Source organism: Pleurodeles waltl, chromosome 7, assembly GCF_031143425.1.
Source record: "Pleurodeles waltl isolate 20211129_DDA chromosome 7, aPleWal1.hap1.20221129, whole genome shotgun sequence".
NCBI classification, from domain to species: Eukaryota; Metazoa; Chordata; class Amphibia; order Caudata; family Salamandridae; genus Pleurodeles; species Pleurodeles waltl.
The window spans coordinates 966,861,873-966,874,853 of NC_090446.1; the positions used below are offsets into that span (position 1 = coordinate 966,861,873).

At 44.4% G+C, this 12,981-nt stretch overlaps 1 protein-coding gene across 5 annotated transcripts in view; it reads left to right on the top strand.

Annotated features, from left to right (window-relative positions):
* Positions 1-12,981, top strand: part of CARD14 (caspase recruitment domain family member 14) — a 469,582-nt gene that overhangs the window by 333,459 nt on the left and 123,142 nt on the right. For 4 of the 5 annotated variants that reach the window (XM_069199720.1, XM_069199715.1, XM_069199719.1 and 1 more), the window contains 2 exons: positions 4,758-4,856; positions 8,906-9,025. In XM_069199720.1, the coding sequence (XP_069055821.1) occupies positions 4,758-4,856; positions 8,906-9,025 (219 nt within the window). The remainder of the gene's footprint in view (positions 1-4,757; positions 4,857-8,905; positions 9,026-12,981) is intronic. The other variant, XM_069199718.1, reaches the window with a different exon arrangement.

Below are 12,981 nucleotides of genomic sequence, written 5' to 3' on the forward strand. Positions count from 1 at the left end.
GATGGTTTCATATTGTTAACAATAGGTCAAACAGACATTTACACTTTCAAGACAGACCTAAAAAGAGTGCTCCTTCTCCCCACCATTATGACTTCCCTCAGCCAGACCTCTTAATATTGCACTGTCCCCCAAACGCTCTCTGTCCTGACTGCCACCTTTTCCTTTCCCAGTATTACCATATCTTGTTTTCATTTGCGCCTCTACTCACCAGGTGTGCTGCCTACTCGTTCCATCTGCCTTTTACTGTTCCTACTACTGCTGTCCTTACCACCTCACTATTGCCTAACATCCCCATTTGCTGCGCCCACATCCCTTTTCTGTCTGCCTGTCAGCCTCAGCTTCTCTTTTCATGCCTGTTCTTTCCACTACCTGTTATGTTCCTCACTGTGGCACCTTACCCACTCCCTCCCCATCAGACCTCCCCCCCCCAATGCTGCACATTCTGCATATAAAGGTTTAGCAAGACACTTAAGTCTCATTACCCGTTCTCCAGATTTAAGTGCAGAGATACCACTTTCAGCTGATATCCCCTCACCTAAATGCAGAAATTCTAAGTTATTTTCCCATGCATGGGGAATAGCACAAACCCAGGAGTACTTGCAACCCAATTAGACATGTTTTCCCCCTTCCAGGGGAAACAACAAGCTCAAATTAGCACACCTTTACCAACTGCTTTAAGCAGGTGGTATATGAGTGTTAGAGCTGTTTTTGAGGCCCATGGTGCAGCTGGAGCAAGGTGGTGGGAAAGGAGAGCAAGTAAGGGGAGTGTATTTGCTGCTATCATCATGCTTCCTTTAGAGTGCAGGTCGTAGACAGGCATAGCAGCTGCCCACAGCTCCACACAAAGGTCCAGGTCCAAAACTATCAGGTCTGGAGTTTGCAGACCTTGAAATTCCAAGCCCAGAGGCACTAGACTACTCATAATGAGGGCTTAAGAAGTTGCCTGCACAGGAAATCAAGTGCAATCTCTCACCAGACTGGAGCAAAAACAAGAGAGGATCATGGCATTACCATAGGAAATTGTATGTATACACAAATCTTAAGCAATGCTTTTGCCAATAGAACACTCAGTACGGAACCGACTGGTCATTAATGGAAGCAACTACGTCTATATCTGTAATACTGGTTCTGTATCTGGACTATGGGAAATACCAAAAGATAGAGGCTGCCTTTTTGAGTTTGGCAAAGAGGATACTCTCTCAAAACCTAGCAGTTATCACATCCACAAAACCTGTGGGTTCCTCGTCTCTATTCAAAATAGAAAGAAGCGCAATGTTTCTGCTGGCATAGTCTACGCTATCTCAAAGGTGGAAGATTCTGACCAATGGCCTGTCAGGTTTTGAGGTTTCTATCAAAGCACCTCGGAATGTCCGCCATATTTGGAGTAGATGTTATGGCATACTTTTTTTCTGTTTGTGAACGCTAGGGAAAACCTGTCCATCTCAAACAGAAAAGCAGAGAAATTACCACCACATACTGGGAGCGAAACTTGAACAGTGTGAGATATATATATTTTTTTCTTCAATAGCAAACTACCACTTTGGGCGTTTGTTTTGAAGAATAAAAGACTTTGCTGTGTAGCGGAATTAAAAACGGACCCCCTAACTTTTAGTGCCTTCAATGGATCACACCAAACGATTAATACAAAGGCACCCATAAACCAGATCTGATGAAAAGATAAGAAAATACCAGAGCAACTAGAGAAGCAATAGAATACAAGGTGCAATGGACTTTGGATCTAAGACAGTAACAGGTCTATGACCTAAACAGGTAGCATGAGAATTCTCACAAGGAACCAATACTGTTGCTGCTAACTGAAACAAGAGATTGGCAGGTTATAGAGAGGCTACATCAAGCAAACATAAACTACAAAATACAGTTTATTAAAAGAAACTTGAATACATGGAACTTAAAGAAGTTTTAGACTTTCACCTAGATTCTAAGCTCTTAGCATCATTTAGGACTGCAGATTAAAGCACTGATAATGTGCTAAACTAGTCACAAATGGAGCAGTCTCATTTGATCAGGTAAGCTTAGTAAGGGACTGTATACTAAAGCAACTCTAAGCCGTTCATTTTGTGCAAACAAAACAACCTCACCATCTGGTTCTAAATAAGGTATAGCAAAACAATGGCCTACCTTACTATGACAAACCAATGGGCATCCGTCTGGACTTGATTAATGGCCAATGAACTCTGGAAACAGCCACACAACAGGAATTTATTAGCACAATAACAGTGCGAGTGCAGACAATGTAATCAGTTGAGTAAGATGCAAGACGTTAATTGCTTTCTTTGTCATGTGCTGCTTCCCCACTCCCCACCCCTCCCGTGCTCTACGTTTTGCTCACCCTTTAACCTGAAATTCGTCCATTGCTTCCCCCTCTCGATTTTCTGATCCTTTTTTTATTTTAATACCGCTGCCCCAAGGTCCTCAGTACCCCCTGCTCCTGCTGCTCATTGTTGCTTACAATGAACCCACCCACCTACCATTGCTCTTGCTATTATTTATTTATTTATTTATTGAGAAGTCTGGATGCTGACTGCTACTTTTGTTTTTAAGTGATTTGGTGCACTTTTTACACTTTTTCACTGACTGCTCCAACATGGGCATCTGCCATCTTAGAACAGTAAATTAAATAAACAAAACAATATGACCAACACGTCACAACACATTTGAAGTTATGCACAATGAGGCATGCATGCAATTGCATGTGTTGTGATGCTTTGGCCCCTGTAGATTCAGGATGCATATGTGCTTGATGATGCATGCACGTGTATTTTGCATCGTGCCATTTAAAAAAAAAATTGCCAGGCAGTTTCCATAGGCAAACGAGCATTCTTTTTTTTTTTTGCTGATGCAGACCTGTCCTGCCGAAGGCAAAAGGCTAGTGCTTTTTGGTAGTTCCAAACACATTTGCAAACTCCAACATGTATAAACTAAGATATTGCATGTTGAAAAATTACTCTTTACAAGGCGTAAGAGGCTGCCATGTACGGGATGAAACGTCTCATGATACATTATCCTCCTTAAACCTCACCATTCATCTGCCACTATTGCCTCTTCATGGTGCTGTCTGATCTTTCCACATAATTGCCTCTCCCCCATCAGCTATAATCTTACTTAAAGCTGTCCCTTTCCTTCTCTCTGTTGCCCCTTCTCAACACCATTCCTTTTACAACATTTATATTACAAGTTGTTGTAGCAAGACCCCTTACTCCACTCCATTCAACTGAAGTGAAACAAAACTACAACTTCTAGAATGCATTAATAAAAAGGTCAGGATTTTGATTGGTAGTACCAGAATATCAAGTTGTGAATAATGTGCTACAAAAATATTATAGCAAAAATATTGGAAACCAAAATATTAGCAAGGTAAATATATAAATGTATGTTTACTATACACAGTTCCACATATGTGTTTCTTGTAGATGTGGAGTTACGAATATTAAATCCTTTCTTAATAATATATACTTATCTCCATGATATTTTGCTTGTTGCCATTTGTGCTACTTTATTCTTGTAGTACAGCATTTTTAGGTCGAGCCTAGGCAGCGCGTATGCGCACTCTGCCAAACATATTGTATTCATTGTAAAATCGTGCTTTTCTTTGGTCTCTTTGTTGTCCTTGTCCCGCCTTTTGGCTGTTTGTTTGCGCCCTGGAGATGGATCATGTTACATGGATCAGTTCATGTTTGACCATTTAGATTGGATGGGTGCATTACTTTTTTAGGGTTGAGCCTGCGTCGCATGCGCTTGTGCATGCGTATCGCTTGTGAGGCGCTTTAGGAGTTAGAAAAGGGCTTGGAGCCGCGTCCACGTCACGTCAGTGTCTTTCATTGGTTCATGGGCTTGCCTGTTAAAATCTGTTTGCTTTCATTAGTGGAAGGCACGCATACATCATGCCTTTTCCGGTGGTTAGCCCTCCTCGAGCGCAGCGACCAAGTACTGAATACATGCGAGGCTCGCTGTTTACCGCCAGGTTTGCGGACTACTTTTTCTCTATTTTCGCAGCGCAATCTCGCTTGCCAGAAGTCAAGCACTTTGCATAATATCGACCCTGTTACATAGTTAATTGTACTTTTGCCGGCTACGTACATAATTGCACTTTTGCTGATAGGTTTCATTACACTTTTGCAGATAGGTTTCATTATGAGTGAACTGTAGCAGCACGATCACTCTGTTGTTTTCTTTCAATGTGGTTGGGAGTTGACAACTGGTAATAGCTGTAACTCGGACAAATGCGAGACCCTCGTGCATTGCAAATGCTTGTTTTATTTGACTCAGTTCGTGGTTCCCTTTCCCCCACCACCTCCCACCCGTCGCTGCGTTTCCTGCTTATGTCGGCGCCCCTTGCTGCACATAATTTACTTAATCTCTTCAAGAGCAGGCAGCATGTGTGGCCGAATTGCACAAACTTTGTTTATTTCTATGATTTGGGAGGCTGTGAGGTTTTTGTATTTAATTAGCATGGCGCCTGCTTGAGGGATGTCACGCTTCAGGTCATCGTCTTCTCTCCCCACTGGTGTGGCTATGTGCATGCCATTATTTTGTTTGGAATTCGGGGGTATTTAGAACTCTGCTAGCTTTCATCGTGTTTTAGCCATTTTTTGATAGGGGTTTGTGTTTGTGGTGTGCTTAGAATGCTAAACTTTGTACTGTTTGTCTTTCCAGCCCGGTAGGCCAAATGACCCATTACAGTGTAGACTGCAGAAGCGTTCGTGCTTTGCTCATATCTTTCCATTTCTATATTCTAGAACGCTACTGAGTCGAGTTTGCTGTCTGTCCCCCCGAGGGCATCTGAAGAGAACATTTACGAAACCTGTGTCGGAATCCAGTCATCTTTAAAGAATGTGGTATGCGTTCTGCTGAATTTAAGGCCTTTCTACACACTTAGCATGGCCGTCCATTGAAGTGCGCGAATCGTCTTGGACAGACCCCCACTTTTAATGGTAACACCTTACTGATGCCGGTAAACAAGGGCTCAAGGGGTGTAGGAGGACTATTGAAGGCGAAAGATGCTGACAGTTTTTTTTATCTTCTTCATGATCACCATGAGGATGTCTCCTCATCTTATGCCCCCGTCCTCCTCATCATCGTATTTTTCAAAATGTGTTTATATTTGCAGTTTTTTTTTATATAGAGAGAACTTGGCCGATGGGCACTAAATTGCTTTACAAGAGCAGCAAGTTACAATAATCCTCTTTTTGGCAGGACGTAGGGGCATTCAAGTGCTGGCACAGCCTGAGACATTTCCGGGTGTTGTTCCCACTCCAAACACAAACGAGTGTTTAGGCCTCTTGTTTGTCACAACCTTACACAGCCTTACACAGTTGCCATCTATGCCAATGCAGTCTAAACACGATGAGGATCTTTTTGAATTGCAGAATCTCTCCTTATCTGTCTCACAATGCTTTCTTTTGACTCGCCCCTTCCTCTTCCACTCCATTCTCACGCCTTCTCACAGTCCCCGATTCTTCTTTCCTTTTCGCCATCCCTACCGTTCTCTGCCATTTCATTTGTCTCCTTTTCACTTCACTGTCTGAAGCACCTATCCTCGCACCTTCCTTCACTTTCTCCCTCTCTTCCTCTCCCTACTTTATCCCCCTGCGTCTTTCACTCACCAGATATCCCCGGGCCTTTCCCCTCCTCCTGTCACTCAGTCATTTCAATCGTACCCAACCTTCATTCACCATCCATTCCCCTGATTTCACTCTCGGTCCCTCAATACTTTACCCTCATTCCCCCACCCTCCATCATCGATCTGTTCTCTTCTTATCCAGCCCTTTACCTCTTCACTATCTCACCCCTCGGTACTCTCCTGCCCTCTCCTCCGTTCTCCTCATCTATCGCTCTTACTTCACATTCCCCTCTCAGTGCCAGGAGGTGGTGTTCACAGCTGTGTCTTTTTCGTCGTGTGCCTGGCCGCTGCCCCCCCCCCATCTCAGATAATATAGGGAATTTTAGTCTATGTCTTTATTTCCAGAGTGTCCATTACGGTATCTGACCCCACCTCAGTGGCCTGCATACGTCCCTGGGTGCAGTCTGAGCAAGCTGTGTCTGTTCAGCCCCGTTCAAAATAGTTGTTTTTTACGCCTCACATGCAGTTAGGGTTTCAGTACCATCAGTTCACAGGTGAGATGTATTAAACAATTTAACAACAGTAGATGTTGTAGCACCCAGGATAATGTGCTACATGGCTAAACACCAGTGCTTAATTTGTGCTTGTTGTTTCCGGTATTTATTTTTGAGGGCCGGCGCTTATTCTTCTGCCTCAAGGATTTAAGACACATATGGGAAAGACCGAGGAACAGAAAAACGAAAAAGCGTCACAATGGGAGAAAGGAGAAAGCTGCAAGAGTGAGCTGAAGGGGAAGAGAGAGGCTGTAAATGGATTGAAGAGGCCCGGGGTGGCTTCAGGATTACGCTGCCTCAGTATTCCGTGTTCCCACATTTAATTGCAGCAGCCACGTGTTTAAGAGGCGGGCTTTGAGCACCAGCACGTTTTTATTTACAAATTAAGCACTGCTAAATACTTATGAGGTCCCAAAGGCGAGACCTATTGGCTATGCCAGTTCTTGTTGTAGTTGATATTCTGACATACATCCCTTGGATTATGGTGTCCTGGTGACATTTATCTGAGGTTTACCTGTGTTGCACTTCAGGAATCTGTGCCTGCCGGAGGCCATTATTTTTCAATCAAGTTATTTGTGTCCATTTGCGTTTGTCATTCTGCACCCTTTTTGCACTTGTCATATGTGTTTCCTCGAGTGAGTCATCATGTGCCTTGCATCCCCATCCTTTCTGCCCAACTCAGTGCAGCACTGCCCCCACAAACCTAAACAGGCACAAACCTGAAAACATAGGGGGTCATTACGACCTCGGCGGTCTTTTCAAAAGACCGCCTGGGCCGCGGGAGACAGAATACCGCCATTGCTGGCGGTATTTCTGTCTCCCTATTATGACATTTCCGCTGGGCCAGTGGACGGTAACAGCGTTACCGTCCGCTGGCCCAGTGGAAATGTCACATCAACATTGCAGCCGGCTCGTAATAGAGCCGGCGGCAATGCTGATGTGCACCAGGTGCAGTAGCACCGTCGTGCATTTCACTGCCCGACATTCGGGCAGTGAAATGCGCGACAGGGCTATGCCTGGGGGCCCCTGCACTGCCCATGCCAAGTGCATGGGCAGTGTAGAGGCCCCCAGGGGCACCCCAAGTCCCCTTACTGCCGGCCTTTCCATGGCGGTGTGTACCGCCATGGACAGGCCGGCGGTCGGGGACTCATAATCCCCAGGGCAGCGGTGCATGCACCGCTGCCCTGGGTATTATGACCGCCAGGCGGAATCCTGGCGGCAAAGTGGAGGGGCCGGCGGTATGGCCGTGGCTTTTCCGCCACGGTCATAATTGCTGGCGGAACACCGCCAGCCTGTTGGCGGTGTTACCGCCAACATACCGCCGGCCGCCAGGGTCGTAATGACCCCCATAGTCCTTCCAATCTCATCGTCATCAACACCTCGCAATGCTTTCCCATGCTCCTGTACACACCCTCTACAAACATTCTTCTGATATCTGTGACTTGATACACACCAAACAAAATACTATCGTTATCACAGACACCTGGCATACACATCTTCCAAACATTGCTGATTTTATTTCATATAGAACAACATTATTCCACTATCAAACTTCGCTTCACTGTACAGACCGCACCTTTTCCCTTTGGATAAAGCAATGACCGCATAGCCCCCACTCTCAAAGCATTTCACGGGCTCCCGCTTCTCGTGTGCATCAAATTCGAGTGATTGCGTATCATCTACAAGGCATTCTGCAAGAAGGCACCAGATTGCTTGAGTAGACAGCTTTCAAACTCTGACTGCATGTGTTACTGACAGGACAAACCCGATAGCACTTGAAATGTCCTACACAGGAAACGAGATATATAAACTCAAGCTTTTGCCTCTATCCTGTGGATTGCAGTCCCAGAGTCTGTAGCTGAGTTTGTACCTGTAGAGTAGACATTAAAGATTAATTTGAGAATTGTATTACATTTGTCTCCTCCTGAACCAGCTTGGACATAGTCATGGCCTGCATTGTGAACCCCCCCCAACTCACTGAATAGGTTCAGGCCATATGCCACATAAGTGTACCCAATACTGTTTGTAAATATCTGTGGCGCAGCCTTGACCTACATATTTTATTAACCTATATAAAGTCCTCTTTCGCCTTTCCAAGGCAGGTCTGCACTGTTTTCCCATATAAAATAAAAGAATCACAAAATATGCAGTATGACGTTGTATGCACCTGAGTCCTTTGTTCAGTAGCTCCAAACAGACCTATAAAATAGCTCACACTTGGTGTGAAAATACAGAAACCCATTACCTAGATCTCCATTATCAAAAACACATTACTTAGATCCCATTACCTCAAAAATGCGTTATTTTGATTGCTAGTGTTACTTTAGTTGAGATATAATCTTCTTGAAAACACCCCTCAGCCCACACCTCACATACCTATTAGGGCTAGATCTGGTTTATATCCCCACCTCCCACAAAAATATGTGGCTCATGTTATCTTGGAATGTTTTTTGAGACTATAGGATTCCTGGTTACATGACAGAGATTTCTCAGTAAGCCGAGAGCCACAGGTGCTCCTTTATTGAGGAATTCTGTGAAGGAGGTTCATGGATGAGGAAAGCTGTGGCGGAACTAACGTAAAAAGGCAGTGGAGCTTTCACACGAACCTCTTGGTACAATTGTGATCAAACATCAGAAGGTTTGATTCCTTATCCTACAAGGACCCGCTTGCACAAGATAGCCTCAACTATCTACTTACAGAGACTGTTCCATCTGGGTACTGTTAATTACAACCACATTAACTGGTGCTTTTGGCTCTTTCTACTTGGAGCAGGTGGATGGTGAGGAATGTAACAGCCTGGGTGAAGCTGTGGAGGGGAGGCAGGAGCTGATCACCCGCATCCACTCCCTCAGAGAGCGGGCAGAGAACGCTGAGAAAATGAAGACACTGGTAAGTATATCTTCCCCTGCCTCAGCAGTGCCCTTAACTGCCCTTCCCCCACACTTTACTTGAGGGTTGTCTCTTATAGTTCCATGATTGCTGTCATTGTGTTAAGTTCCCCTTCAAAGGGTGCTTACGTCTTGGAAATGTTTTTTCGTATGTCAAAGCTTATGTTTACCCCCTCCTATTCCAATGAAGATCTTGCCATTTCTGTTTTTTAATAACATATGCTTTAATAGCATCTTACACTACCAGAAAAGTGGTCTTCATGTCAACCTTAATCATTGCACTACTATCATCTACCAAAAGAGGTCGGGTTAAGAAAGATTTTCTGTATAATAAACAATAACCAATTGTTTCCGCAATCCATCAAATGCCTCCCATTCTATAACCTGAATCCTTGTCCCCCTGTTTGTACACTTTTTCAGGTGGCCCGACTTCTACAATTTATGTAAATGCCTTCAATGAGCTATGGATAGGGTTTTTGGTGGGTCTGGTGGGGGTGTAGTAAGAAGGCAAGCGATGGGGGATGTTTGACTATTGAGATTAACGAATTTCAGGCAGGTAGGTTCTGAGCTTCTCATTAGATTTGCAGTGTTCAGTGACTGTAAGGACTCTGGACTATAAATCTCCTTCTTGCATCCTTCATAACAACTAATATTGGGTTTGATTAGAAACCTGCTGGTGTGTATGTATAGTGTCAATTCCTGTAGCAGCATAACTTGTATTACAGGCAGTCATTATCACTGTATTTAGATCCTGACATACTAATTTAGGGAATAACTAGCAGAAAAAACAGCAGAATCATTAGGGGCAGTTCGCAAACAGTAGAAAATAACATATCACGAAGGCTCCCATTTCACCAGTGCTTAATTTTATATAGCTTAGAATTAAGCCATGGGAAAATGGAGCCTGTGGACGTATTACACAAGTGCCAGGGGCGGGTGGGTGGTGCAGCGGACATATGCACCTGCTTTGCATGCTCCTGGGGCACTTTGGTATTACTGAAGGGGCCACAAACTCTTTGTGCAGCCACTCCTGTAATACCAATAAGGCTGGCACACATAATGAGCCAGCGCTGTCACCAGAGGGTGTTCCCTCATTTGCATTGGATCGTGGTTTCATGCAAATGAGGGAATCCCTTTGCTTCTGCACCCGTGCCGTATAGACGCGGGTGCAGAGTCAAAGAAGCTGTCAGAAGGCGCACTAACAGTGTTCCACATTAAAGGTGGAACACTGTCAGTGCGCCCCTGATGGCAGCTCTCTGGAGTGGGGAAAAGGGCCCCATGGACCCTCCAGACATTCCCTCTTAGAAGTGCAGGCGGGTTGCCTCCTGCACAGTGAAACAGAGAGCGGCTCTGGACCTCCAGTCCGTTTTTCACACGAATGCGCTGCCCTGGGGGCAGCACATGTTCGCAGCTGCCATGAGGGCAGTGCATTCATGCTAATAGAAGGTTTTTAGAAGGTGCATCCAGCACAAACAAGGAAAGTGCGCCATATGTGTGATACGGTCCCTAGTACAGAAAACATTTCTCCCCTTGGGGAAACCCTTTCCCTAATATATTCCTTGGAGGTTGGAGATGATCCATTTCCCTTTCCATCTGGCCCTTAACTGGAGTAAATGTCTGGCCATTTCGGAAAAGGGATCAGTGTTCACCAATATACACACCTTATTCAACCCACTTCTCACTCGCTGCATGCAAGCTTTTCTCCACATTTGTCCTCACTTGTGCAGAGACTCATGCAGCAGCAACACCCTTTGCACATACCAGGACTCCTTTTGTAAATTAATGACAGGCATACATGAAGATATTTTTGCCCGTTTCAACTGTAACGCACATTAAAGACGAGAATGCTTTTTTTGAATTTCCCTCAACGTGTCTGTTAGCACCACCACATGACTTGTGTATCAAAGGCTGTCACAGGCATTGCTATTGTGATGTAAGGTGCAGCGATAATGGTGCTTATCAAGTGGTATCATTATGTTATCTCCAGGTAATTTCTAGAAATGTGTGCACCCTGCAATTTAAATATCAGACAACATAATTCTGGGACATTTTTACTGCTCCACACTGTTACAACCATGTTTTAGATGAGAAAGATTGTTTGGCCTCTCTGGGTGTTCCCAGCCCATGACACCTATGTATGCCTGTAAGTACGACCTCCTTAGGCAAGTCAAGGAGCTCTGATAACCCTAACCCTTCATTCAGGAAAGATTTAAAGTATTCACTATGTTATTCTCATGTAATTGCTCTCTGCTTGTTCTCAGTGCATACCATCCCACCCTCTTACACACCCTGGAGTCTCAAATCGGATTACCACCAATAGTCTTGCCTTTTCAACAACATCAATTTGTTCACATGGGGACCTCCAGGTCCCAAAAGATCTGCATCATCTGCGGAGTCCCACAGAGTTGCACACTTTTGTCTGAATAAATATGATCAGATCACTTCACTCCTGATGGAACTTCATTGGCTCTTCTTGCCAGTCCGCACCATCTCCAGAACAAGCAACATCATTTGCAAATGCTCCACTGCTAGCACCCCTGCTTATCCTGAACACCAGCTCACCATCTCTGATGGTACTTGGCACATCCACAGCCAGGACACTATAGACTGCAGACTAAGAGTGTTAAAAAGAAAAAAAGAACAAGACCGCAGGCCTTTTCCTTCTATGCACCCAGACACTAAAACAACATCCCTGTATCCATTACGACTGTTCCAATTCAAAACATGTTTAAAGACACACCTTTAAAGGACACCACATCACAATGCATTAACTGTCCACAAACCAGCTAATTTTCCTATCACTGGTTGAGTTTATCCTGGACGTTAACATTTTATGTACAGTGGTCCACTGCCTTTTAATTAGGTTCATGCTATAGAAATACAGTCTCAATGGCAGTGTTACAGTTTGTCTTTACCAACATATACATCATGCTGTGCTCCATAGTGGGAGTGTTATCGAGGAACAGGCAGAGGTTTCTAGGATGGACTATTCTTCTCCTTTGGGTAATTCTCTAAAATAGAAGCCATTTTTCCTTTTTCATGTTAGATCCTCTAACTGTGTTGCGGCATCTACTGTTTCAGCTCCCCATTTCTTTTGGTCCTATAGGGACACCTTCTTTTCAGTCTAATATGGCCTCCTTGTTTGTATTCCCATCCTTTCTCCTTCTTGATGCAGGAGAAACAGAGAAGGATGGCTGCTTCTCTCTACTTGCTTATGATGATGTGTGTGCCTTCCAAGCTTTAGGGCCACTCAAAACATTCTCACATGTACTTCCAGTCTTTGTCCCTTTACTTGCTCCCCAGAGCGACTGGTTGAACACAGAGCCTGTCTTTGTGGTGGTGCACTCTGCAAAAGCAAAGTACCTTATAATCTTTTTGCAGCCTGCTCAGTCTGCATGTCCTAACATGTTCTCAGGAATTTCCTCATTCTTTTGACTTACAATCGCGAAAAAGCTAAACACAACCTTGAACAGGACTGTTTGGGATGTCAGACTAAGACATAGAGATAAACGATATGGGCTTGGCACACACAAAAAGGTTGAGCAAACTAAACAACTTCTTCAAGTGAGGCCTTGTTGGTCTTGGCTGTCTCTGCAGTGTCACCACCAAACTTTTTGCCTTCACCCCTCATATTTCGCTGAAGACATTTCTGTTGGCCTTGAGAACCTTGTGAACTTTACCACTGCTAACCAGTGCTAAAGTGTGTGTGCTTTCTCTTTTAAACATGGCGAAATTGGCTTACACCCAGTTGGCATATTTAATTTACCTATCCGTCCCTAGTAACATGTTACTTCATGTATGCAGGGCCCTTACATTAAATGCTACCAATAGACCTGCAGCACTCATTGTGCCGCCCACTTACTTAGCCCTGTAACACATCTCAGGCCTTCCATTTCAGCCTGCATGCAGTTTTGAACTGCAAATTCAACTTGGCCAAATAAACCTTTTGTGAAGCCT